The sequence below is a fragment of the Anopheles marshallii genome, chromosome 3 (assembly GCF_943734725.1).
Source record: "Anopheles marshallii chromosome 3, idAnoMarsDA_429_01, whole genome shotgun sequence".
Classification (NCBI taxonomy): domain Eukaryota; kingdom Metazoa; phylum Arthropoda; class Insecta; order Diptera; family Culicidae; genus Anopheles; species Anopheles marshallii.
The window spans coordinates 38,720,375-38,745,754 of record NC_071327.1 but is presented as its reverse complement, the minus strand read 5'-3'; the positions used below and the strand labels follow the sequence as shown (position 1 = coordinate 38,745,754).

The following is a 25,380-nucleotide window of genomic DNA, read 5'->3' as shown; positions in this document are numbered from 1 at the left end:
CGAATGCAGCCTTACATAATCATGCACTTGCACACATTTGGACGTATAGTACTTTTACCCTGATGTTGGATATTATGCAAGTTGATGGACTTGAGCAAAGCAGAAGGTGGAAGTTCGCGATGGAACCCGGCTCGAGACAGTTTGACGAAAGGTGAAAAGCAAAGTCTTTAAAACACCTCAATAGAATACATATATCTTAGTACTTTGTCTTATATTAGTGGTGATATGAAACAAAAGCAACGTTAAAGACATGATCTGGGAAGAGATCTTAGCGCTGTCCGACCAGTGAAGTGACACTGGGAAGGAATAGGCGGCAAACATAAAGCCAGCAAATGCTTAGCCTGTTGTTGCGTCACTGTTGCAAACCTTTTATGTAATGCGGAGATATTGCAGAAACGGGTTCTCGGCTGGCAAACCCGTGCCTGGACGCGGAGACTAACTATCAACAGTGTAATTTTAAAGTAATCGAAGCATGAAACGCTCGGTGGACAAATAGATTTAGTTATTTATTTTAATTTAATTCCCGAATGGTTTCTAACTAGGCAAACGCTCCTTAAAAATTTATCGGATAAGACAATATTGATGAGTTACTCTAAACGTTCGATTATTTTGCAAATGTTTGAACGAAATTGGTTTTGCGATAATATATTTCCAGATGTATGTTAACATAATAGATGATCAATTGTTATTAATTTAAAGGCATTTAAAAAGTCCTTCAAATTGTACTTTACCAAATGGCACTTTTGCAAACACGCTCCCGGCTTAGTAAAGCCACTAGAAATATATCCCAAAAACGATTGATCGCGGCACTTCACACTTACAAGATACACTTGTGATGGATACGATGTGTCCGCCAAACTAAATTATTGCAGTGTACTTGATGTAAAACTTTCGCTGAACAGGATATTTTGTGATGGTTTTAACCGTTCCTTCACACTAGTCACTTGATTCAAATGGTAAGTGCAGCATGCACAAGCCACTCAAAAGCGCACATCACACCAAACTAATGCGGTCCTGTTGTTGAACAGGAAAACGTTCTACGCGATACGCAACATCGACTCGAAACACGTGTGCTATGCTGCGCCTTGGCTGTACTGTACGCGCCTATGAAGAGGCAAAATTGGACTCATTCTGTGGCAGACCACGCTGGTCGGTAATATAGCATTTTCCCCACTTTTCAAACGCCTTTTCAAATGCAGCGCGGGAACGTGTCGTCTGTAAGTAGCAACCGCTTCCAATACGATCACACCGTACCCGGGTGCTCGGTATAGTACTTTCAACACGTTTTGGTACATCCAGAGCTCTTGCCGTGTGGTGTTTCCCCGACTGAAGGGTGCAAAGTGCAATTGAAAGAAAACCTCTTTTTATATGAGCGGAATGGTGCATACAAGCATCGGCAACAAATGTTTTCATCGAAGAGGAACATAATCAACAAAATTTTGTTCGAAAAAAAAACAAATAATTTAAACAAAAAGTTTAAGATTAAAATAAACCACTTATATCACAAAATATCACTCAAGACAAGGTAGTGTTAGTATGCACATCTGACGCTAGTTATTTATTTCATCCACACATTTCACGTGAAGTACACGATTTTACTCAACTACGGGTTGCACCTGTATTTGCTGATCGGTCCGTTTGTACCACCAAAAGACCCCATATTCGAATAATGTTCTTTGCTGCACACTGATTGTATGTTTCATTGTCCTTGCTATTGGGTGTGCGTGTCTATGTAGTGTGTGTAAATGTGTAGCTGTTCACAGTTTATACGAAGGATCAAGGTGTTTTAGCACAGCGGCTCCGTTCATTATATGATCGGTTATTAGACGTTTATTACAAATATAGATAAATTATTAGACCATTTCCCCCCGGGGGTAATCATCATCCTAAAAACCCCGTACTCTCATCCCTTATGTAAATTTGCCATTCCATCGCTGCCATGTGTTCGTAGTGCTCGTGTCAGTAATAAAAGTAATAAAAGTTTACTATACTGTGCTACACCATCATTCGTTTTCATGCTATCATACATTTGCTATGCATCATGTTTCTGCTCTCCTATTCATCCTTTATCTAGCGACAACTTGCAACAGCGTCCGATGCAATGAACGCCCGACTCGTTATTTGACTATATCCTCTTCGATTGTGCATGTTTTCATCTTTGCATGTTGGCTTGGTTTTAAAATTGCACAGTGCTTAGGCAAGAATAAAATCTCTGGTTCGATACAATTTATTAACATTGATATATATATGTATATAATATATGTGTATGTGTTTTTGTCTGTATGTGTATAAATATAGAAGTTTATTTGATCATTCCAAATGTATATATTAATCATCTTGCACCTTTGCATGCAGTGTATGCTGTAGCAAACTTTCTCAAGTTATCAATTTGTTCGTACTGTTCGACCATAATCGAACTCGGTAGCTCGATCACAGCAGGATCGGAAGGAGTAGTAGTATCAATTGTACATACAAAAGGAGTGTTCGGTAAGATGCCATAGGTAGTAAATCAAAAAGTGAGTGGAAGTGGAAGTGAGTTTGTTTCACACGAATCATTGTACGGTAGATGGTAAGTAAGTGTTAAAAATCTATGGCACTTTACTAAATGGGAGTAATAGTTCCATACTATAAGGAAAATTAATGCATAGATTAATCATAGATTGCATCAAGCTTAGGCCTTAAATGGACAGGGATCATGGCAAAGCTACTAATGCTTCGACAAAGAACTAGGCGTTAAAACATCGATCGAAAAGTTAGGTAACGGATATGGCAAGGAACAAGGGTTCGAAGTAAGTTACATTTTCACATTAGTCAAGTTGTGTTAGGCTTATTCTCCCTGGAAAGAAAACAATTTGAGGGCAACCGTGAGAACACATTCTGCTGTCGCTTGTGCCATATAGCTATCTTACCGATTTCTTGTTATTGTTGTGAGCTTGCGGTTGAACTGCCTTTTCCAAATAAACCACTCCGACAGCTGGACCTTCGCCACTGATCGATGTCTGCAAGGTAACACCACTAATAGGCCCGTCCTCCAAGAACAAAGGGTTCTTTACTTCCATTTCACCGGTCTGTAAGTAGTAAGCAGAGTGTAAGAAAATCTCTTTAATTATGTGCATTGCAAAATAACATCGGAATGTATTCAAGTGTTAAAAGACATTAAAGTTAACCGAGGATGGCTAACTTGGTAAAACTATGTCTAGCTTAGTATTCGGTTTAAACATCATTCTCCACAGGTTGACGGATGTTGTACAGGTATGGAAAAAGTTACATGTCTGGCATTAAGAATAATTTTAGCTATCTAAATAATTTATCTTTTAGTTGTCTTGTGTTTCTCATCTCACACGATCTAACTCCTGTGGTGTTTTAGGTCAAACTTCTTGTTTCTTGTAAAAAGAATGAATCGAGAACCATGATTCTTTCATTCATTTTTATATTAAAATAAATTAATTTTATCCAGCAATACACCACTTTAAACACATGTCACAAAATCGTCTCATTCACTGCCTAAATCGTTAGATTACAGTTACCTGTAAAGGTAAAAAGCAATCACGTGTTTTAATGTACTCTTGTAATCAAATCTTTTAACATTCGCAAGATGAGGAAAACGACAAATTCCCTTCTGCCGGTGTGACTGGTGTGGTTTTCACACGAACGGACCGGCCCAAAAACCAATCCGGATCAATCTTCCGTTCGCAGGACTTCTAGCTACTTCTAGCTGGGTATAAAAATAGAATAAAAAATAGTTTGAAAAAGAACAGCCCAATCCTAAAAGTCCACTCTTTTTCTATGAATAAAGCTCGTTCGATCTTTTCAAACCGATCGATTCTTTAGGCATCATTGGGCTATATCCTCCTGATATAGGAGGTTGGGATGTTGGGTTCATCTGTTCATATTTCGAGGCTCACCAGCCTCGGTTTTCTATAGTTCTCTGTCGATTTCCACAAAACAAACAGTAACTTACCGGTGCCAACCCGGGACATTCGTAAACGGTGTAGTCACCTTCCTCATTCTCATCCTCGCTCGGCTGTTCCGAATGAGTTGCACTACGGGTCGTATTTTCCATGGCGATGATTTGCTGCTTCTGATGCTGATAGTGATACATTTGCGCGTTCTGCGCTAACTTTCGATCACCAGCGGAAGCACCTGAGCCTGCCGTCGAATCCCTGTTTGGTCCCGTAACACCGTATGCTGGGTATTCGACGTCTGCTGCCGCTTTGGTCCTTTTGTGGAGCCTAACCGAGAGCGTGAATAGAAGTTATATGTTTCCATTAGGATCTGTTAATGCCACGAGTAAATGCTATGTACACCAATAAACACTTACGTGTACCAGCCGAATCCGATCGAAATCAGGGCTACCGTAATGGCGGCACTAATACCTGCGATCAGTGCGATAAGATACATGCCCAGCCCGGTACCGATTTCGATCGGTTGCTGCACGACGCCGTTCGAACTGCTGCGATCGGAGGCCGCTGTTGCAATGTTCACTAGCGCACCATTATTGGATAGATTCTTTGCGTGTGTGCCCTTTGACATCTTTGGGCGAATCGGCGGTGGTGGTGGTGGATGGCGATAATCTTCGATAGGGTTTTGTTCTAAAGTTGTTCCACCGTTAGTTGCCGACACGGTCCGCTCATCGTTTGATCCACCGCCGATCGGTTCGGAGCTATCGTAAAGGAAGGATCCATCCCCACCATCGCCAATGCCGAGCCCATCCAGTTCTGATTCACGCCCAAGTCCTGTGGTTTGGTCGTAGAATCGAGGATCACTGGGTCCGACTGCAAATTTGATCGGTTCACTCGAATCGATCAAATTACTCAACGGCAGCTGGTACGTGTACGTCGGACGATACTCCTCCAATATCTCTCCTGCACCGAGGTACGACGGTGCCGGAATACTATTGCTTCCTGCGGCCGACAATCGTTGAAGATGTTCCAAAAGGCGACGACGTGCCTGTTCCTCGATGAAAATGTTGATCGTTTTGACCAGATTGTCCCTGTTATCGTGACCGTCTATGAGAAAAAAAAAGGTTTTGTATGTCCTGATTGTACAGTGGTGCTAAACTTGATTTAAACTCACGATTCGATGTCCACGATACCGGGGTTATCGGGTGTAATCGACGATGGTAACCTGTTAAATTATCATTATCATTACTTGCACAAAAAAGTAAATCTTATTTTTTATTGCGTAAAGAACGGCCTGAAGAAAACAATTAAAACGTTAGATGCAAATAATGTCTAAAAATAGCAACGTAGAATGGAAGTAGCAGGAATCAAGCGTCGAACTAATTATTTATTATTTTGTAAATGTGTTATATTGCTGTTGTTGCTCCGTACAACGCTAGCATAGCACATTTGTTATGCTTTAAATAAATGCATAACGAAACTACATGATACAGATAAGAGAAGCAACAAGTTTTAATCTTTAAATTTCGAATGTACAAATGTACCATACTGTAGGTGCGCTCAATATTGCTTTGTTTAGCTGGCTTTGTATCGATCGATGATACACTTTAGTACTTTTTTTCTCTTCCAAGCTTTACTTCCTCCATGAAAGTTGACCTGAAAACACTACCCGACTATCACCAGCTTACCTGAGATGTAGTCATTGTCAGATGTAACGATCGGTAGCACCAGGAAAATGTTCCATATTGTGATGTAGAACAAACGAATACTGCGAAAGGTCATTTTTGCACCCACTGCTTCCGGTGCGTCCGGATGAGTATGGGAATAGCTGCGAAATGAAATTTAAGGCTCCCTTTTTTATACCGCACACAACATGGCCGAAACATACGCCACACAACAGCACTGCTCGCACATTTATCAAAACTGACGACGTCTAGTTAACGAAAAGTTCTATTTGTGCGGGCTGGGTTGTTGCCTGTTTTCCCACAAAACTTACCTATCGACCGATGTGCTGTGGTAATGGTACACGGTTTGTTATCAGTGTTCCGCTCAATCCGGTACACTGCAATGCATGAACGGCATTCTTTTCACAAACTCACCCTTTTTACAAACACATCAGCAAACTGATGCACTCGGAGCTGTCGGAAGACCAGTGGTGCATGTTTTTATTTCGCAGCACACCGTATGCTAACAAAAGATTGCAAAAATGGAAGTTTCTGCCAGCAAGGTGGTTCTTTCCGATCCGTATGTTCTTTACACCATTGGAATCCAATTGATAGATGTCTTCAAACAAGTTTCCCATCCACGGTGACTCGGATTTCTGCGCAGACGCTGGCCGTCGACAAGCGACGTCAAATACGGTGCGTTAATTTCATTCATGCCCAGCAGTGGATTTTGTTAAATTTTTCTTTTTTTTTTGCTTAATTCATATCAAGTACTGCTGGGAGTAGCATGTTTGCGAATAGGTACACTGCTGCAAATAAAACTATGCACGGAATTTCGTTTTCAGTGTAGATCCTTCAACTGCAGTGGATTGATTATTCAAATTAAACTCAATATTTATCTCGTTTCACCTAATAATAATAAATAATAATAAGAAATAAGAATAATAATAAATAAATAATAAGAATAAGATGGCGGACGCATCCGCCAAATAGGCAGGGATATCGGAGGCGACGACCTGCAATTGACCCTAGATCGCTAAGCTTAAGGAGAAGTATGTATTAGTGTTGTGTTTAATCAATCTTCTGAGAAGAGTCATTCATATGACTCTTTAGCGAATCAGGAATCGACTTTCCAAAGATTCATGATTCCCCAAGGGCAGTGGCATGGGAATGGTAGTGGCCTGGTTTGACAAAAATTATGGATGATGGAAGATGGGTTGGGGATACATGACTGACTAACAAATTTAGTCTAATTCATTAATCTTAGAGGATTCATGAATCTTTGAAATAGAGATTCAGCATCATTCATGCAGCTCATATATCTGCACTGAATCACATTAAACCAGCCAACTCATATGTATGCAAGATAGTTTAATCAAGCATTAAGTCAAACATGAAAGGTAGTGAGAGATCTAACTTTAGGCAATGATTGTTGAGAGGTTAATTTTTAATGTCCAAATGTCCAAATATCATCAATAGACTTTTGGAGAATAAAATTTGTAATTAATTCAGAACTCAACGCTATCAAAATTTGGGTGCAACAATACACTTACGAATGCAGCCAAAGTACGCAGCCTATTTTTTCGAGAGCGAGCCCACGTTTAGCTCTCTCGAAGTCTTCTATCGTGACTCTATTCGCATTATGCAGACATGAGATATTCACGTGCAATTAAGTATATAATTGCATGAAGTAAGATCGTTATTTTTTTATTTAATTATTATTATATTTTGACGGCTTTTTTGCCGTATTATCAACCATATATTGGCTGAGGTACAAATGTTTCAAGGGATTTCCTCCTTGTCTTTTGCCTTATCACGGACATGGTCGGTTGTGATTGTGTGTTGTGTTTTCCTTGGTAGTCCTATTGCTTCCCGGTGGGGAAGTGATTCCGACCGCGATTTTGTCGAACGTTGATCGGGATGTGCTCGTTGGTCAGGCTTGGACTGTATCAAAACAGACAACAAATAGATACAGACTGGACAAAACAGAACACCCTCTCTAGTCTGCCTTCCTTTTGCAGCTTTGGTGCTGTCCCAAAAGGCGGTTTCCTAAACGGAACGAGATAGGAAAATTTTCTTTGGAGTGCGTAGGAACTCATGGAAAGAGATGGATCGGTCGTAAAAACGCCTTCTCTGACGCCTGTTTTGGCCAGTGAATTTGCTTTCTCATTGCCGGGAATTCAGCAATGAGGAGGGATCCAGATTAGCGATATTCTGAACGCCTTGTTAAACGTTGAGCCGAGCAATTCAACAATTTTAACTACAAAATAGTCTTGGCGCCTTACGGCCCTTGGAGTTTTCAATGCTTCAACAGCACTAAGGCTATCTATAAATAAGAGGTACTGAAGTACGAGTCCGGGGGATTCGCTTCTATTAACAATAGTGCGTAAAAAATTGCGGCAAGTTCAGCGATGAACACGGAACATGGCATCAATTCGAAGAAAACTTCGGTGGTCTCACTAAAAACAATGTAAGATCGTTACATGTTATTAATTTATGTCTTGCTCTGCGTGACTGAAGCATCATTGAACATGTACCGTTCGGGAATAACGAGTGCTGCGTTATTTTGCTAATGGTCCCAATTTTGCGGTTCCAGTAGCATTCTTTCTGTAACGCATAATTTAAAATCAATTTTAAAATGCAATGTGCTTTTGAATTTCTAAACGAATAGCCACGTGGGTAACGGTACGTTCGTATATCGCTCCATCAGCAGTTGTCAAATGGAAATCTAATATGGCGGCCATACTATTTTATAAACATACCTTGACATCGCTCAATTTGGAAGTGTAGAAGCGAGAAAAAAATAGTTGGTGGCCCGTGCTGCGATTCGATATCGACAAATTTACCTTCGGGGTGGTGTTGTAGATCAACTCTCTTAATGTTAAAACTGCTATAGGAAGTTGTCGCGTACAATGGGGTAAGTGGGTGCTGTTTTCCATTCAGATAAAACCTTCGCATAAGACGCGAAAGTGCGCGTCTGGAACTCTCGTCCCGGAGATAGATGCGAATAGTCCCGGTGATAGAAGATTCTGTACACCACCCACAAATGTGGAGCAAAGTGTAGTGAGAGAAAAAAGTGGCAGCGAGATGTAGAGTATTTGGACCTCCTACAGTGTGCTTTGTTTACAATGTTTCTTTCTAAAAACTTTTCAGGGAGCAACCAATTTTCACTTGCAACGCTCATGTGTTCCACATAGATCCCAAAACCAAACGCACTTGGATAACCGCAAGTTCGAAGGCCATCGCCGTTAGCTTCTTCTATGATTCCTCTCGCAATCTCTACAGAATTATCAGTGTTGAAGGGAGTAAGGTAAAGGGCCGTGGCAGGGAAGCTGTCAAAATTGGTTCCACTTGATACAGCAGCACTAACTATGCTTCCTCATTATTGTTAACAGGCTGTTATCAATTCCACTATTACGCCCAATATGACATTTACCCAAACATCCCAAAAGTTTGGCCAATGGAGTGATGTACGTGCCAATACAGTTTACGGGCTTGGTTTTGCATCAGAAGCCGAGCTTGGTAAGGTAAGTGTGGGAGGTGGGAGATCGGAATCTAATGGTTGGGTGGGTAATTCAATGGAAGCTTCATTTATATTACTCTCTTTTTTTTTTTTTAGTTCATAGTGAAATTTCAGGAAGTGAAGGAAGCCACAAAGGATGCGCTCAACAAAGCATCTGCAAACGGTAACTCGGCTGCAGCATCGGCCAACGCATCGCCTATAACGGCCCGTGCATCGGCCAATAGCGGCGATATCTTCGAATCCGGAAATTTGGAACCACCACTGGCCCCGGCAAGCAGCATTTCGACGGTAAAGGCATCTTAGATCCGCCCTAGATGTATCATTGTGCTAAGATTGTGTTTCCATGTGTCCCTTTTTTAACAGAGCTGTAAAACCGACAGTCCATCGCATAACAATATCACTGAGACGAATGCTAACAATCTGAACAATGAACTGAAGCAATTGTCAATTAACAACTCAACATCGAACGATGGTACGGTAACCTCGACGTCGGAGCAACAACTAAAATACGAGAACGAAAGATTGAAGCTTGCTCTAGCGCAAAGGTAAGAAACATCTTGTGGTTTTTGTAAAACAGAATTTCGATAAAGATGTCACCTTTCCGTTCCGCAGTTCTGCTAATGCTAAAAAGTGGGAGATTGAGTTGGCAACGTTGAAAAGTAATAATCTACGATTAACGAGCGCTTTGCAGGTTTGTATAGTTTATGTGTTACAATATTACATCTTGTGTATTGATAAACTTATGGATGTTCCAAATATATGCGTTCTAGGAATCCACAGCAAATGTCGATGAGTGGAAACGGCAATTGCACTCGTACAAGGAAGAAAATCAAAGATTAAAATTGCGCTACCAAGATCTGGAAGCGGGTAAAGGTGGAGCTATTCTCACGGCAGGTGGTGCGAATGCGACCGGTTTAACTTCAAATGAGCTAACTGAAGAGCTAAGACGTGAGATTGTGTCTCTAAAATCCAGGATTGAGGGACTGGAGGCAGAACTTATGAATCAAGAAATGGAACTGAAGGCAGCAAACAAAACGCTCAAAGATAAACAAAACGATCCTACCGTACGTATCGCAGGTAGCAGTAGAATTATGCCCCATAATGCATGTGTTGTTAATGTCTACTTTTTATTAAACAGCTTAAACAGATGACAAGTCTGTGCAATCAGTTCAATGCACAAATAACAGAACTAAGCGGTATTCACAAGGAGATGGAAAAGTTGATTCAGGTGCAGCACAAATCTACTTGAGATATGAATGTGCCAAAAGCAGCATCGGTGGCCATTAGTAGTTCAACCGTAGAATCTCAATCCTCGGCATCGGTCAGCGGCGGTTGTAATTCTAGCATGAATGTTGGATCTCTTCGTGGAAAAAGTGTAGCTACAACTAATAGTATTTTCAACTACAGTACCAACAATAAGATACCACCAATAGGAGCGATAGAGAACGTCGCTGACAAGCAGCAAGATGCAAATATGGCAGCAAAATCGCCGGACAAGCAGTCCCATAGCAGAGGCCCGGCTTTGACTGGTGGCGCAAGAACGACGGGGTCCACAATTGTTTTAATCAGCACAAAAATAAGTAATCCGTCTGCTACGACGAAGATGATGGGTTCTGGCGCATTAGGTGCAATGATAAAAACAACCGGAACGTTGTACAACATTCCCTCTTCTTCCCCTACCGCGGCGACTTCCGATCACAGCGATACTCGGAAGCTGTCAATGGTTTGTCAAGAAACGGCCAAAATCACTGGTGACGAGATTAACGGACAGTCCGAAATCCAATCCACAAGTAAAACCGCTACCATACTGGTTTCGAAGCACAAGACCAAGACCGGACTACCTTTACTCTTGAAAAAATCAAAAAAGTAACAAAATGTTTCTCAACTGCGGACACGATTAGCCACAAAGCAACATTCACAACATTCACATTGCTTAAGTGCTTTTTATTTTGAATATCGGTTATCAGTTCGATATTGTTGCGCTGTAGCAAATTTGCGATTTTAATTGACAAGCTATGTTTTTAAAGTACTTTTTACTACTTATATAAATTATGAACGCAAAAGCATCATCCATCCACAGAATTCATGCAATATAACTTGTATTGTTAATCATCAGACAAATGGTCCGGATGATGTTTGAAACGGTGCAATTTTCGCTATAGAAACATGCCACTGATAGTCCCTCAAGTATTGGAAACCGTAACCGATAATATGTGTTAGGAAGAAAGGTAGAACGCTCATCTCAAGTGCAAATTTTAAAGTATTTTAATTTTAACAAGCATGATTTTAAAAGTTTTACATTAAGAAAAGCATTTTATTTTTCTATTCGGTACGTACCGCAACGCGAAATATGGAATAGCAATACAGGTTTTCTTTCCACAAATTATTCTTACCATCACTACATTCCACAAACACCATGGTGGTTGCCAATTATTTAACATTTATTATTATTGAGCATTCCAACGCATCCTGCACACACCACCAGTCTTCTCACACGTAAATCTCGGTATCTCGTAAAATCGCATATGATATGCTTAATTTCCGTTGCTGCCTTAATCAACGATAGAAGGATTAAACTGCGTAGATCAATGCAACAAATCATATAGTACCGTTAAAAAAACGCCAAAGATGTTTATGTTAAGTCTTTTTTTTTTATCCAGACAAAGTTTGCCAACTACATAAATCATGGTTTTTAGTTAGTGGATAGTTTTTTTTGTACTTCTTTCATGTATGCAACAGCGACGAAACAGACAAATCCTCCCATTAAACCGCCAGTACGTTTTAAAACCCCGTGGGAAAAGGTATATAATAGCGAAATGATGATCAAAATGTAGATGATAGTGATACTAAAAAAAGTATAGTAAATGATACACGATGCAAATGAACGTGAAGCGATGGAGACGCGTAGGAAGAAAGTGCTATATGAAAGATTCGTTAAGCAAAGGAACAGTATTTGAACATAGAATTTAATAAGTACAGAAGAACGATGAACCCCGCGATGGAAGAGAGGTACAAGAAGAGTAGGAAAAAGCTATAGCAGTTGTTAAAATGATACACTCCACTCTCGCGTACGTAACCCTAATAGAAATTCTGCCTATTACTGTGGTACAATTTATCCATTTATTACTAACTAATCTTATGATGATACACGGATCAGATAAGCCCCCGGTATTGCTTAGATGCTTGCTGTCCCCACACACAGATACGAAACACATACCAAACCAGCATGGTTGTCGTATGGGATATATGATAGCATCGGATCTGTATATCACAATGAGTGAATGAAGAATCCCTATGTAGCTATCAGCATACAGACACTTGGAGAAAATACGCACGATAGCGCAGCTCAACTATGGCCGAAACCTATTGTTCAGTTACGATGCTTACTTTTCTAACGATATTTCTCCTATAGCAGTTGCACACAGGATTCTATTCTGTATCGGCCTCTTTAGAATCTCATGCGAAAGATCGTGATCGTGTGGGGGAAAAGTAATTCTGCTAATTAGATGTTTGCAATGTCTAGATCATACAGCCGTCTCGACAGGCGGGAAGGTTGAGTGTTGATCAAATGAGTCCCCCCTTTATACGGTATTACCTAGTGGAATGTGTATCTGAATGGAAAGAATTTCTTGATCATATTAGCAACAAAAAAAAACTGCAACACGCACAACCATATAACGAGTTAGTTATAAAACATCAGCCTCAAACATCCTGCTACACAATGTGATACGTTATCAGTATCCTTAGTGACCGGCTCAACCCATACACTGATTTTATGCTTATTACTTAGCGTTGAATAGGAAGAAAATGGGTGGGATAGAAAATCATACATGGAAATTTGCGTGTTCAAGAGGAATGATAGGAGGTCTTACGAAAGCATGTTACAGCCAGAAAAATATTTAAATACTAAACACACAAAAACATATATACACAACCTATATTCCCTTGGGACGACACACACACGAACCACAGCTTGAAGAGGAAAACCCCATATTAAAAATTAACAAAAAAAACACTAGGGAACTCTGGTATAAGGTAAACAAACAAATGAAAAATATGTTATTGATAATGCGCAAAATACTCCTTTTTACAATAAATCGAAAACCTGTTTGTCTACAGTATGTGAAAAAGCGCATTTAAGTGACTCTCATTTATGATTTGTTAACCCGAAAACCATTGAAAAGTACGTCGTCAGAATACATCATAAATCAATGTGTCACTTTTTATTGTATTGCAGCGCGCCAAACACATTCCCATAGAACAACACATAGTCACATTTTATTTTACAATCCAGTAATATATCTAATATATATGTAAATATAATATCCAGTAATATATTAATCTCCACAGGCTCCGGTAGGCTGGTCATTAGAATGACACCGTACGACCCAGTTCTTAAAGTTCTTTTAGGTTGTCCACATGGACAGAGGAGCCATGATTGACCTAATTTGAAATGGGTATTGGCCAGAATGGCCAGGATATTGGTTTGCACTGAACCACGAGCATACTAGTGTCGTGAAGCGATTGTTGCGCCGAATACGTAAGTTATACCATAAACCTAGTAAAGGTATTTTATTAGCTTTCTTTTATGATTGCCTAGCTGTGTTGTATATACATAACAAAACTATTTACGCAAAATCGATTTATGAACAACATTTTGAAAAATTATTGTTAATCAACTGATTGTTGACTTTCACCGACTTAGGAAATTTTAGTGGACAAATATTCAACACGACGTTAATGTATAAAAACAAAACTTTCACTTTATTTCTTCTTTGTATTTGAACCAGTTACATACGGTATGGTCTCTTACATGATGTTACAAAAGTGTTACAGAAACAGAATCAGCACGAGAATAAACTCGTCCGAGAATTGTGAATACAGCACAGTAACTCTATCTAATATGCTTATATGGTACGTTTATGAGGTATATTTAAATTTGCTGACATTTGTATCTATTGTTTTGTATGGTTTGATGTGAGTGTAGGTGTGGTTTCTTGTTGTTTGTGAGGTATATTAAGGACGCTACATGCGTTTACACACGCAGGGAATCTGTTCTCGATCACCGGTGCAGAGCAAAAACAGTAACAGTGAAGTGTCGTGGTGCTTGTGATGTGCGACGGAAACTTGGCATGGCAAACGTGATCGGGAAAGGAAAGGAAAGAAATGTTCTATCCTATAGTCTGTGTAAAATATTAATTCTTTTGGTTTTTTATCAAGAACTTTGCGCTCTTTCCAGATTTATCGAAAGTCGTTCGTTTAAAACAGAATCTTTTCGCGAATAGGCAACGTACACTACTGCCCGCAAGGTAGCGCAAAAGGTGCAATATGACGCAAGTTACTGTCGCACATCTTTGATATCTGGAACCAGCCCATGAGAGCGAACTGATCGAGAATTTCACTCCCCGCGGTGATACGATGTAGCGTTTTGGCTATTGCATTGAGTGGTAAATTTTGTATATGGTGTATATGAAAATTAACTATTGCTGTAATATGGAACCCGTTGCAGTTGTTTGTGTGTGAGTGTGGTGAGGTGATTAGTTGGTTGACTATTGTTCGGCTATGGAGGCGTACGCGTGCCCAAAACCATTGCGAACGGTCACAGGCACGCAAGGCTATTTGCGGTGAGAGGGAATCATTTAAATATACCATCATGATGGTTAAACATAGAATGTGTAAGAAATGATGCAAAGAAAAAAAAAAACGTTAACTGTAGTGATGAAATGATTAGTCTGACCCGTACGAAGGAAAACACCCACGACGGGGTTGCCTGTAACAGAATGGCAGAATGGGAAATAATAAAAAGGGATTTGCAAAGACGAAAACTGAATCTGTCTGGATGGTCCTTGGCTTGGCAACTGTGAGGACTGGCAGGGCTGATGAAGGGTAAGCGTCACCATCATCATGTTTGACGGTTGACAGCATGCTCATACCGATGGTATTCGCGAGCTGCCCATACCCAAGGGCACCAAATGGTTCGCGCCATCGTTCCCCAATCTTGGAACGTCGTTATGCCACGAAGTCCAGCGGCCGATTAAATCCTCCTTTGCGATTCATATACTGCCGATATTTGCGCTTCAATATGACATGCACTTCACCGACATCGTTGCCTTCGACCTTTTTGCCCTTTGTAGAATCGAACCCGCAGAAGCCCATCGTTTTAAGCATTTCTTGTTCTTCGGGTGTTTTGCCTTCAAGTTCAGATTCCGGTACCATGGGCTTCATTTGGGCAGCACGACGCGAGGACGTCGGTTTATCTAGATTGCGTTCGTACGACCTACGGAGAAAGGACAACGTTTTAGTAATGTGTTATAATATGCCAAGATAACGGAATGCTAAACTTCCGAATATAATTCGCTACGTATTTTAGGATAACTCATACACTACACTTTGCTAATGTTCACCTCGATCTCGAACGCGATCTGGATCTGGATCGCGACTTCCGTCTGCCTCGGTCCCGATCACGGTCTCGATCCCTTTCCCGTTCAGATGAACGTTTGCGGTCACTAAAGCGATAAGAAGAATTAAAACATAATTAGTATAAAATAGTACATTGTACTTACAACTTTTCTACAGATAACTTTAACTAACTCGTAGCCATAATACAAACCCAGCTTTCGTCGTATCCGTTCGAAAGACACAAGCGCTATGATCAGGACCAAGCTCATGTTCTTCTACAGGAATGTCTTAGCGAAAGGCCAATAAAAGGGGTTGCAGTAGAGTAAATTCCCCCCTAGACTAACTTTACCGTTAATTGCAAAAAATATCTTTGCAAGATGAAACAAATCCTCTTTCCGGAGATCAAAGAAAACGGTTATCATTACCCGATGCGCTATGGAAAAGGGGTTGTGCACTCATTTGGAGGGTGCACATAACCGCCTTTTCCAGTCTGATAAATGTGGAATTGTAACATATAGAACACGAACATACGCAAGCGCAAGACAACCAATATGTAATCAGGACAACAAATACTCGGTACTTACCGCCCTCCGGATCGATCTCTGTCGCTCCGATCCCTGGAACGCTTTCGGCGTCTGGGACGTTCGCGTTCCTTCCTGCGCTTGGGCGACGAAGGCATCTTGATGGAAACGATGCTGCAAATGATGTATTGGAACACAATGTTTCACATTTTACATTTAGCGTACTAATTATTGAATGTTCGTACTTACCGCGCTAAAACATCGGGACTGGCTTAACCTAGCAGCTTCGCCGGCATCGTATTCCGTGCCTCGAAGCCTTCCTTCCACACGTCTCTTCTGTTCTTCTTTCAAGCGTTTGAACGATTTCATCTATTCAGCAGCAAACCAGGCTGCACCATCTGCTCAATTTTGACAGTAGAAAGATGTTTCAGCACTGTGTCAGCAGATGTTTTTGGTATTCTATTTTCATTTTAATTCCTATTTATTTCAAATCTATTTTTCCAAATCACTAGAGGCAAACAAGTCCATTATTTAGCTATTCACTTACATATATTGAAGTGATGTTCAAAGCCTCGTTCCTCGTATGTTCAGCCAAAATGCAATAAAACGTATTTAAAACTATGAGCTAACCAGCTCGTAGGCTATGTGAAGGAATGCATTCATATTTCCATAACGTGAATACCCATTAGTTAGCAACAAAATGCTCTTGCTTTACCTAATATACCAGTTTGATGGTTGAGAATTTCATAAAGTTGCTGTTAATAATTAAAATTAAAAATATTAGGAAAGACAAATGGATTACCTGGATTGCCATTAAGCTGTCAAAATCGGACAGACCAAAGTCCAAAACTAAGTAGAAGAAGCATAATAATAACAGCAACAGAAAAACACGGAAGGCACGGATAGATAACACCGTTTAGTGGAAGTCGTAATTCAGCCAGGAAATTGAACCCTTCTCGGTATGGCGACGAATTTTAGAAACACAACACTCAACGAGGAAAGGATATTTGGCAATACCAGTGGACTAAACACGTCAGGTGGATTGATTTCTACCAGTCATCCACCTCCTTTACCACCCAGACCCCAGTTCTCGGGTGGTGGGGGTGATATGATGTTTGGTAATCGTTATGGATTTGCTGGCCAACCTGGATACCCCGGGTACAATCCGTATGGTGGATATTCTTCAATGGATTATTACGGAGCCAGGAGCTATGGGGGTGGCTATATGGGCCAAGGATACGGGGGATATGGCAGCGGAGGATACGGTGGATTCAATAATCCCGAACACAGGTTGGCAGGGATGGTATGGACAGCAAAATCATTGCGTTAATTTGATTTTACTTTGAACATCAGGTTTATTCAACTAGCAGAAGAAAGTTCGCGGCCCGCTTTTCAGATTCTTGAATCACTCGTTGGTGCGGTTGGTAATGTAGCCATGATGCTTGATTCGACCTTCTTTGCCGTTACTAGCTCATTCCGTGCAGTTCTGAGTGTCGCCGCAAACTTAGCACACTTGAAAGGAACATTCGCACAATTCTGGTCATCCCTGGCGATAGTTCGTGCGGCAGTGTGGTTGTACAAAAAGTGTGTTCCTCAATTTTTAAGGTAAACTATGTCGAAAATGATTAACAACGTTTTCTTCATTTACAGGCTGTTGTACAAACTTAGGATAACGAAAACAGATCCCACAATTGAAGCATTCAGGGAAGCTTTCAATGGGTCTGCCAACAGCGAAGTTACCGGTAATAGTACGAGGAAACATTCTTCTTCCCTGTTAGCTGCACTATTCATGGGTTTCATGCTATCCGTACCGTATATGCTTATTAAACTGTTCGCACCAAAAGTGACTGCTGACACTGGTGAGAATGGTGTTGAATTGGATATCTTGAGCTATTTCTGATTGTGTCGTTTTGTTTTCCAGCAGCATTAAACGATCCCGCCCAGTGGAGCGATCCGGTAGAGGTACAAGTATTGCACAAGTTCGATGCTTCTAACGCTCAAGAGATGTCGATTCGTACGGGACAGATAGTGCTACTAGCACCGAAAGAAATTCAAACCGACCGACACTTGCTTAACACTGGATGGGTACTAGCGGCCTCGGCAGATCGAAAGTCATGCGGTATCATTCCACTAAACTATGTGCAAGCGCTTAAACAATCAGTAGAAAGACAATAGATATTAGTATTTTTGGGTTTCCAGCATCCACTGTTTGATGGTCAAATAAACTAAATATTCACATCATGGACATACGCTACCCCGGGGGTTGTTTTAAATTTTTACATATTGCACTATCATTTGTGCGTTCCTTGCCTTTATCAATCGGTGCTGATGGAATGATATGAAAACGGATGCGATAAACAAACTTCTAAGCAGAGCTGCTGTGCCTCAACAAGGGGTTTTATCGCAGCGTTTCGTTATCTTAGCAAAACATCATGATTTAATGCATAGCGGATTAGTTTACTTTTCTAAACATTATACGTGAAGCTGTTTTGTACGCGCAAGAAATGAGTTCAATTCTGTGCTCCAATGTGAAGTGTATGCAAGATAACAACAGCTTTTCGCATATCTTCTAGACTTTTTGGGGTGAAAAAATACTGAAAAAGTGTTTCTACAAATTGATGTGCTTGGCAGCACTGCTGCTTTGACGTGCGGAAAGGAAAGAGAGCGCAAGTAAAAAGTTCAACAACAGGTGAAAGCGAGATGAGTTTATTTGGGTTTCGATTTGTTGTTATATATACACTGTTGCGAAAACTACAATTGCCTGTGCTGCTAAACTAACAACCTAAATGGTAGCTTTTAATTCTATTTCTGCAATTAACGGTACGTAGTGCAAATACTTGTGCAAAGGCTCACCAATCGAAAAGCAGTTGCAAGACGAAAAGTGGAAAATGACCACGGAGGGAAACCCCACAGCGGAAGGCTTCTCGCACTGTACCCTGTTGGCAAGCGTCGATGCGTACAGGCCCGATACGCTCGATCTTTATCAGGATCCGGAGGCGAGCCAATATTGGTTCGCTTGCTTCAACGATATGTTGTCCAAATTCGAGCGACAGGCGATGGCAAGCCAATCGAGCGATCCCAGCGCGAAACCCCGTGCTCAATATTTCCGGGAACACTGCGTGGAAGTATTCAACCAGCTGCAGAAGGATAAACGGTGTGCCAAAGAACCTATTCACATATAACCGTTTCATTTCGTTATCATCTATAACCGTGTGGCTCGTTTTAATTTCAGTAACACGAAATCATTAGGCATCAGAAATCTGCTGGAGGTGATTGAAAGCGGACTGCGAAAGTTTGGCTTCGATGATCCATGGAAGGAACAGAAAACACTCGAAAATAAAGCATCCATTGGCCTTCTAAAGAATCGACTACAACAACTGGATAGCATAGCAAGCGAAAGGGAAAAGTGGACCGAAATTGTCCGTGGTGTATTAGCTGGTAAATGCTTGTCTAGATGATGATTTGTTTGGAAATTGTGCGACATTTACAATGTACCGTTTTTTCAATGTTCTTTTGCAGGTAATATGTTTGATTGGGGCGCTAAGGCTGTGACAAAAATCTTAGAAGCAAATAATGGTTTCGGCCTCCAACAGGCGCTGGATCGGATACAAAAAAGACCCTGGTTAATAGACGATTTGGACAGCTGGCTCAACAGGATGGAGGTAAGTGTTTTTATTTCGTCATATTACTGTTACTACCATCGCTATGGTAAAGGGAGCTGGTAATGTATGTTATGAAATTTAAATTCTACGTTTTAGCAAGAGCCACCACACCGATGTGCTACGATTTTTACGGATAATGCTGGTATAGATTTTGTGTTGGGTATTGTACCTTTAGTGCGCGAATTGTTGAAACGCAACACGAAAGTATTGCTGTGCGCCACAATTAACCCAGCGATCAATGATATAACTTACTCAGAGCTAACCGGGACCATTGCCGACTGCTGCAAGGAATGTGAGATCCTGCAGAACGCCTACAGCGTAGAACATCGATTGTTGCTGTACGGCAACGATCAAATTGGACCATGTCTTGACTTTAGAATGATATCAAAAGGTACCGTTGCTATACAGTTTGTACCAGCCGGGCATTTTGTAACTATGCTTTTTATATTCCCATATAGATTTATCGGTGGCCATCGAACAAAATAGCGTCGATCTATTAATAATTGTTGGAATGGCACGTGCATTACACACCAATCTGTACGCGAAATTCGTATGCGAAACATTTAAACTCGCCGTCGTAAAGAATGAATGGCTGGCAAACCGGTTAGGTGGAGAAACATTTTCTGTGGTATGTAAATATGAAAGGTAATAATTTGTGGAAGGTTTGCAGTCAACTCAAGAAAGAATCGGCGCACTCTGAGCCATTCAACCATACGATACTGAGAGAACTAAAATAAATATTGAACGCGAGTTTATTAAATTTACATTGCTATAACACAGTACTTCTTTTCATGCAGTATTTTCACCCATTGCCTTTAGTCCAGTTTCACAGTAAATGAGGCACCGCAGGAACAGCCTTGATCTGCCTTTGGATTGTTTATAACACGAAATCCGGAACGTATCAGTTCCGTGTGATAGTCAATGGTGGCGCCACTTAGATACTCGATCGATGCACTATCGATGGCCACCTGCACACCATCGCGACTCACGATAAGATCATCGCCACTGAGTTGTTTTTCGACAGAAAATTTGTACTGAAATCCGGAACATCCACCTCCCTCGACTGTCACTCGAAGAAAAGAGTTGGTTTTGCAAATCTCCTTCAAGCGACTAATGCAGGTATTGCTCAATTGTACGGAACTTGCATCAGGTGCGGCATTCGACAACAATCGACGTTGAACTAAGGACGCAATGGATATTCCCACACTATGCACACAAATAAAAGTTGAGATAATTTATTACTGATGTCTATAGAACGAAAGAGAAGAACCATTTTACAACTTACCGCCTGTACACGAATGCGTTCATTTCTTTGCAGTTGTTGTGAACTAGCCGAATTTCATATTTCTATCACAACATTGCATAAGGTCACTGTTTATTGCGTCTGCCGGGGATATTTTTTTCCCGTACGTACGATTGTTTTGGTCAAAGCAAAATCTGTCATCGCTGTCACTGATTACGCACTAAAGTCGTTCAAGTGGACAAAAACGATACTGAATTCTCTTTACTATTTTCCGTTCTTTTAAAGTTCACGTAGGCACATTTGTAAAATAATTGAAGGTTACTTCAAACGCTAATTTTATTTTACTCTTACACGTTAACGCATATTTTATACAAAAAATTATCTCTACATCCTACAAACACAACGGTACCACATGAAAGGGGTGTGGAAAATAACTCACCCTTCATTTTCATAGCTGCCGTAATATTGCGTTCTAGGTTTGCATCACAAACTTCATTCAAATCAATCAAGTTAATCCATCCCGACGTGCTGCACACTACCAGATATTGCCCAACCAAACAAGGAGTTGCATAGATTTGAGATTGAATTTCTATATTCCATTTAGGCAGCAAAGTTTCACCGTTCAAGGGAACATATTCAATGCAGTGTACTTTGCGATCGTAACATCCAACAATGAAATGTATATGATCATGAGACTGTTGTAATATTTCGAATGACGAAAAAATATTTCCAGGAAACTTGTGTTTTGCTATCTGTAATTGATAAAAAGTTATATTTAACATCCATTACACATAAACTTAGCATATACGATAAGCTAGAACTTACCTGAATTCCTTCAATGGCATCGTATATTCCGAAGGAGCCATCCACTGTACAGCAAGCAATCCTTTTGTATGCGGGTAAAAAAGCAGGAGTGCTGAATATTGGAATGTTTCCCGGTGATATTTGCTTCCATGCCAAATGCCCTGTAGCTACGCTCAAAGCTGCCATCGTACCATCCAAAGTGGCAGCTAAAATTAATCCTGCGTCAACATTATCACCCAACGACAACGGTTGGGAAAAAATAGGTTTGTTTCCTACTTGCACCTTCCATCGCAATATCGGGCTAGATTGTCCCTACAACAACAAACAAAAATATTAATTACTCTTCTCTGAAAATGCATTGGATTGATTGCTGCCTCACCCCTACAATGCAATGCAAATTGTAATTGTTACTGTAGCTTCCAAAGATGATTAGATTCGTACGTGGCAACACAAGAGGAGTACATTTGATCATTGCTCCGGCATCGTACTTCCATGCTATGCTCCCGTCTAGCGGATTGAAGCAATATAAAAATCCATCATAACATCCAACAGTACCATAAACGACATTTTCCTCTGTTGTAAAAAAGCTAACACCGCATTCTACTCGATCCGGTAGCACAATACAAGAAAGGACTGCATCCGTATCGGTGTTAATCGTTAGCAACATCCCGGAATGACTGCCTATGGTTAAAATATACCCAACATTTGGACAAAATGTTATCGACGGGCGGGAATCTACACATTTTTCTAAATTATATTGTTTCACGATCGTTAACTTGTGGTCGTTGGGAATATTGGACTTTTCATGCGCGCCCATCAGATCGGTGTTGGCCCCCGAAACTTTCGATTCGACATATTTCAATGCCATCTCCAACGGAATTGAAGGGTCTATCAGCAGTGTGATAAGTTGTGGCAATTGTACTTTAAATTTTTCTTCCAAAGTGTTGTGCAAGCGAAGGGCGGCAAAAGATGTTCCTCCACGATCAATAAACGATGAGTTGGGTTTCAATTTCTTAATTCCATTATCTTTTACATTATGTCGTTCACATGCATGTTCATGTGCAATACCCATACTGCTAAGTTCTGCGCGGAAATAGTCCACTGCTGAGGTTCGATCATCAGCAAGGGTTAGTTTTAAGTTTTCGTAAATACGTTCCAACCCCTTTGCACAAACTTTGCCATGAGAAGAAAGAGGAATCTGTTCGATCCGATGTAACTCATCTGGAAGTTTTTCCGGCCTTAGTTTCGCGCGCAATTCGTTCCAAATTGTATCCTGTATTGAACGATCATCGTTATCCGTTGTGTAGAACAGCAGCAATCGATGATGTTCACTAATAAAACAAGCTGCGCACTGCTGTACTGCTGAATGTCTATGTACCACGGCTTCCAGTTCTGACAAACTCACCCGGCAACCGAATCTTTTTATCGTTCTTTTACAGCGGTCACGATAATAGTAATTGCCTTCTTTGGTTAGTTCCACCACATCACCGGTCGGACGATAAATTGGTCGTTCGTCGCCTAATGTATCGTCATTTTCGTTATTCTTCCCAAGTATAAAGCATTTCCTAGAACAGCTTCCGATGTAAAGATGGCCTATTGTGGAACCATTCATATTTGTTTCTGCCTTCAAACTTTCGTCTTCCAAACTTCTTAATTGTAGCATTATCGAACGATCTAAAGGTTCGCCAAGTGCAACCAAAGCGCCATTTTCTGGCGACACCTTTTGAATCATGCTCCAACATGAAACTTCTGTTATGCCGTAGATGTTGTATACAGTCACCAGGCATTCAGCCGGTTTTTTCAGCATTGGAAACTGTTCTCCACCCAAAACAAGAATTCTGAAATGAGGGAAAATTCGATTAGTATACGGTCAACCGTTCTAGTTTCTTCCTCTCGTTAACCTGAGTGTTGTTTGAGAACCAAAAATGATGTGCTCCATTTCATCCGCTTTCCACCGAGTAAATATGGATGGTGTCATTTGCATTACTGTTACACCCGGAAAGAGCAAGGAGAGTAGACGTGTTGCTGATAAACGTATTGAGTTATCAACCAGTAGTAGTGTGGCACCGGCATGCAATCCCATAAGAATATCGACAACAAATGGATCAAAGGTTGGAGGTGAGCATACAAAGATAACATCACGCTCACACAACTCGAACCGATCGCTGAGCGATAGTACATTGGGCATTATGCACGCCTTTGGAACGAGAACAGTTTTAGGACGACCAGTCGAACCGGATGTTGTTACACAAAAGGCAAAATCAGGATAACTTTCGACACGTGATAAATCAAGCAACAGCATCAGCGGTAGCGTGAGAATGCGCAATCCCAATAACATCTGCAGACCATCGTACATCCGGTTGGGCCCGAGGTTTTCCAGAAAGAATGCAGCACATAGCCCATACTCGGGCAAAATTCGATCAACCGCTTGTGAATCTATGCAATAGAAACAGTTCCCGGATATGATAATACTGCAAAAAACGTTAGTACATTATTTAATTAATCAAATTACGTTGGTGCAATTCCTTACCCTCCTATAACGGCAATCAATGCGGGACAGTGATGCAATTGAACACCGACTATTTTTCCTGCGATGTTCTGCTCCTTCAAAACTCTTGCTACCTTTTTCATGTCGCTCCATAGCTGCTCGTAGTTAATTTCAGAAATAGTTAGACTGGAATTGTAATATCTTATCGCAATCTGTTTGCTAAACGTTTTAAAAATTCCTTTATCAATAAGTTCCATACGCACCGGCTTTGTTTATACTTTTCCCGGCTTTGATCGGACTGCTGTCATGGCGTAAATTTCAAGCTGGCTCTGTTTATGATACCACATTATCGGTTCAAGCCGGGTTCAAAATTTGAAATCATAGGTTGAATGTTGAAAATTTGGATTATTCCAAAAATCCATTTTGTTTTATTTCCTTAACTGTTTGTTAGTTTCGTTTCTGAATTAAGTTTTTGCGTTATCTAAAAATATAATAAAATAAAAACTCCATTTGCAATAGCATTCATAGTGCTACTGGCAACGTTCATCTTGCTACACCACCACTTGACACCTGTACGGATGTGGTGTACACCACAGAGTTGGTGTGGCGTAACCAAACCGTGGAATGAGGATCATGTTCTTGTTCTTAAATTATCACCTTTTGAAGAAAGTTTTACAAGCATATCATTAAAATTACATTTGTAGTGTAAACAAGTCTATTTGTATTGTTTTTTTGTTTTTATTATAACAAGTCAAGTTTGAACTTCCATATATTTTGTATTTCCCTTTTTTTATGTTTTTTTTTCCAAAAACGGTCTCCATCCATGGAGACGCCTAGTACGTAACGTGAAAATGAACAATCAAATTTCTTAATTGTTAGCACCTATGGAGCTATGAAAGATATTAAAATGCCAGTTTTCACATTCGTAATAGCTTTAGCGAGTTCGAACGCTTCTTTAAACAGTAGACCAGTAACTATTGGAAGAAAAAAAAAGAACTTCACTAAATAAGGACAGAGAACAATGGTTAACAAGATTTTTTTCAGATCACACAAAGACCGGAAATTGTTATTCATTGTGCAACATCAACCATAAATAAACTATTTTAACAAAATTAAAAACTTAATAAATAAATTAACATGTCCCAAATTTTAATAACACCTCATTCCTGTTTTG

General features: G+C 40.4%; 7 protein-coding genes across 7 annotated transcripts; 3 read left to right on the top strand and 4 right to left on the bottom strand.

Annotated features, from left to right (window-relative positions):
• Positions 1–2,827: 2,827 nt before the first annotated feature.
• Positions 2,828–5,684, bottom strand: LOC128712573 (uncharacterized). Its single transcript, XM_053807465.1, has 6 exons — positions 5,591–5,684; positions 5,077–5,127; positions 4,322–5,009; positions 3,962–4,232; positions 2,910–3,068; positions 2,828–2,836 (listed from the first exon to the last, which is right to left on the bottom strand). The coding sequence occupies exons 1-6, from the start codon at positions 5,682–5,684 to the stop codon at positions 2,828–2,830; spliced, it is 1,272 nt and encodes a 423-aa protein (XP_053663440.1).
• A 497-nt stretch (positions 5,685–6,181) lies between these two features.
• Positions 6,182–10,338, top strand: LOC128716265 (homer protein homolog 2). Its single transcript, XM_053811186.1, has 8 exons — positions 6,182–6,195; positions 8,720–8,876; positions 8,962–9,093; positions 9,186–9,377; positions 9,453–9,634; positions 9,702–9,780; positions 9,860–10,153; positions 10,228–10,338. Exons 1-8 carry the CDS (start codon positions 6,182–6,184, stop codon positions 10,336–10,338), a joined length of 1,161 nt encoding a protein of 386 aa, XP_053667161.1.
• A 4,760-nt stretch (positions 10,339–15,098) lies between these two features.
• LOC128713875 (U4/U6.U5 small nuclear ribonucleoprotein 27 kDa protein) lies at positions 15,099–16,167 on the bottom strand. Its single transcript, XM_053808746.1, has 3 exons — positions 16,073–16,167; positions 15,494–15,595; positions 15,099–15,366 (listed from the first exon to the last, which is right to left on the bottom strand). Exons 1-3 carry the CDS (start codon positions 16,165–16,167, stop codon positions 15,099–15,101), a joined length of 465 nt encoding a protein of 154 aa, XP_053664721.1.
• Positions 16,168–16,970: 803 nt separating this feature from the next.
• Positions 16,971–18,184, top strand: LOC128712243 (peroxisomal membrane protein PEX13-like). The gene is made up of 4 exons (XM_053807138.1): positions 16,971–17,299; positions 17,363–17,593; positions 17,660–17,868; positions 17,934–18,184. The coding sequence occupies exons 1-4, from the start codon at positions 16,971–16,973 to the stop codon at positions 18,182–18,184; spliced, it is 1,020 nt and encodes a 339-aa protein (XP_053663113.1).
• A 713-nt stretch (positions 18,185–18,897) lies between these two features.
• Positions 18,898–20,320, top strand: LOC128712056 (4'-phosphopantetheine phosphatase). Its single transcript, XM_053806951.1, has 5 exons — positions 18,898–19,163; positions 19,242–19,447; positions 19,529–19,671; positions 19,768–20,062; positions 20,130–20,320. Exons 1-5 carry the CDS (start codon positions 18,898–18,900, stop codon positions 20,318–20,320), a joined length of 1,101 nt encoding a protein of 366 aa, XP_053662926.1.
• A 166-nt stretch (positions 20,321–20,486) lies between these two features.
• Positions 20,487–20,979, bottom strand: LOC128714539 (iron-sulfur cluster assembly 2 homolog, mitochondrial). The gene is made up of 2 exons (XM_053809414.1): positions 20,957–20,979; positions 20,487–20,877 (listed from the first exon to the last, which is right to left on the bottom strand). The coding sequence occupies exons 1-2, from the start codon at positions 20,977–20,979 to the stop codon at positions 20,487–20,489; spliced, it is 414 nt and encodes a 137-aa protein (XP_053665389.1).
• Positions 20,980–21,261: 282 nt separating this feature from the next.
• LOC128712169 (beta-alanine-activating enzyme) lies at positions 21,262–24,463 on the bottom strand. Its single transcript, XM_053807064.1, has 5 exons — positions 24,249–24,463; positions 23,620–24,189; positions 22,098–23,556; positions 21,740–22,030; positions 21,262–21,666 (listed from the first exon to the last, which is right to left on the bottom strand). The coding sequence occupies exons 1-5, from the start codon at positions 24,461–24,463 to the stop codon at positions 21,262–21,264; spliced, it is 2,940 nt and encodes a 979-aa protein (XP_053663039.1).
• Between the last annotated feature and the right edge of the window lie 917 nt (positions 24,464–25,380).